At 50.7% G+C, this 1360-nt stretch overlaps 1 protein-coding gene across 1 annotated transcript in view; it reads left to right on the forward strand.

Annotated features, from left to right (window-relative positions):
- The window catches only part of TMCO4 (transmembrane and coiled-coil domains 4), an 88759-nt gene that overhangs the window by 37020 nt on the left and 50379 nt on the right, over positions 1-1360 (forward strand). The window contains exon 8 of the mRNA XM_012801470.2: positions 664-828. Coding sequence (XP_012656924.1) covers positions 664-828 — 165 coding nt within the window. The remainder of the gene's footprint in view (positions 1-663; positions 829-1360) is intronic.

The following is a 1360-nucleotide window of genomic DNA, read 5'->3' on the forward strand; positions in this document are numbered from 1 at the left end:
TTGACTTTCCCAGGTGACATGGCTGCTGCATGGTGACCTCCTTCCATGGGATCACTTGACCTTTACGTTTCCTAAGTGAGAAAATCGAGGCTCAGGAAAATTGTATGACCCAGCAAGCTCACGTCAGAGCCGGGCTGGAACACCTCCTCCCCACATTTCTAGCTGCTTCCCAGTCAGTGGTTGTTGAATCAAGATGCTGCTGACTCACAGAGCCATGCCACCGTCCCTTTGTGTGTTCCTGTGGTGTCATCAGCAGCTTAATGCTGGAATTACTTCAGAGTGAGAGAAAATAACACTTAATGTATATGGTACTTCAAACACTTAATTCACCCTTAATATCTGCCCTGTGAAGGGAGATAAATATTAATCTCCCCACTTCACAGGTAAGCATAGTGAGGCTCAAGTAGAATAGTGATGTGCCCAAATTCACCCAGCTTCTAATGAATGCAGGAGTTGGGATTCGAACCCCAGCCTGCCAGCTCCCAAGGCAGCACAGCGCTCCATCTGCTCTGCTGACAGCCGCTGCTCACAGGCGGGGGTGGGGAGGCCTCTTGTTTTCCTCACAAGGGTAGGTAGTCCCCTGTCGCTGCTTGTCTGGGGTAGTGGGGTGGGTCATCCTCTGCCAAAAACAAGAGAGACTCCACCTACCTGTGTTCTCCCCAGGCACCTTCAGCGCCCCATGGGTTGCTCTGGCCCGTAGCCGTGAACAGTACTGCCTGGCCTGGGAGGCCAAGTACCTGATGGAGCTCGGCAACGCCCTGGAGACCATCCTCAGTGGTCTTGCCAACATGGTAGCACAGGAGGCCTTAAAGTACACAGCATTGTCTGGTAAGTTACCCCAGCCCCCGCCAACACCATGCCCACTGCCTCCATCCCACAGTGGTGCCATATCTTTGCATGTCTGTGCCGGACCCTAGGAACACAGAGAGGTTAAGGCCACATTCCTGTCTGTAAAGAAGTTTATAGTCTCTATCAGGAGGAGTTAGGTAAAAAAAACCAATCACATGATGTATGAGTTAGCTATTGCTGCATAACAAGTCACCCCAAAACTCAGTGGCTTGAAATAACAATCATTTATCATAATAGCTTGGGTGCCGTGATAATGGAGTTGGCTCAGCTGGGCTTGCTAAGATCAACTGTCCGCTGACTGAGGCTAGCCTCATCTGGGCCAACTTGGCTCTGCACCATTTGTCTCTATCTTCCTCCTGGGTAACAGGCTAGCCCCTATCAATAGCAGAAGCACAAAGGAGGCTGGCCTCAATGCACAAGTCCATTTCAAGCCTAATTAACATCTCAGTGTCTAAAGCAAGTTCACATGGCTGAGTTTAGATGGGTAAGGGCAGAATGGGGTGTGGGGGGG

The sequence above is a fragment of the Otolemur garnettii genome, unplaced genomic scaffold (genome assembly GCF_000181295.1).
Source record: "Otolemur garnettii isolate 467f Iridium unplaced genomic scaffold, OtoGar3 scaffold00009, whole genome shotgun sequence".
Taxonomy (NCBI): domain Eukaryota; kingdom Metazoa; phylum Chordata; class Mammalia; order Primates; family Galagidae; genus Otolemur; species Otolemur garnettii.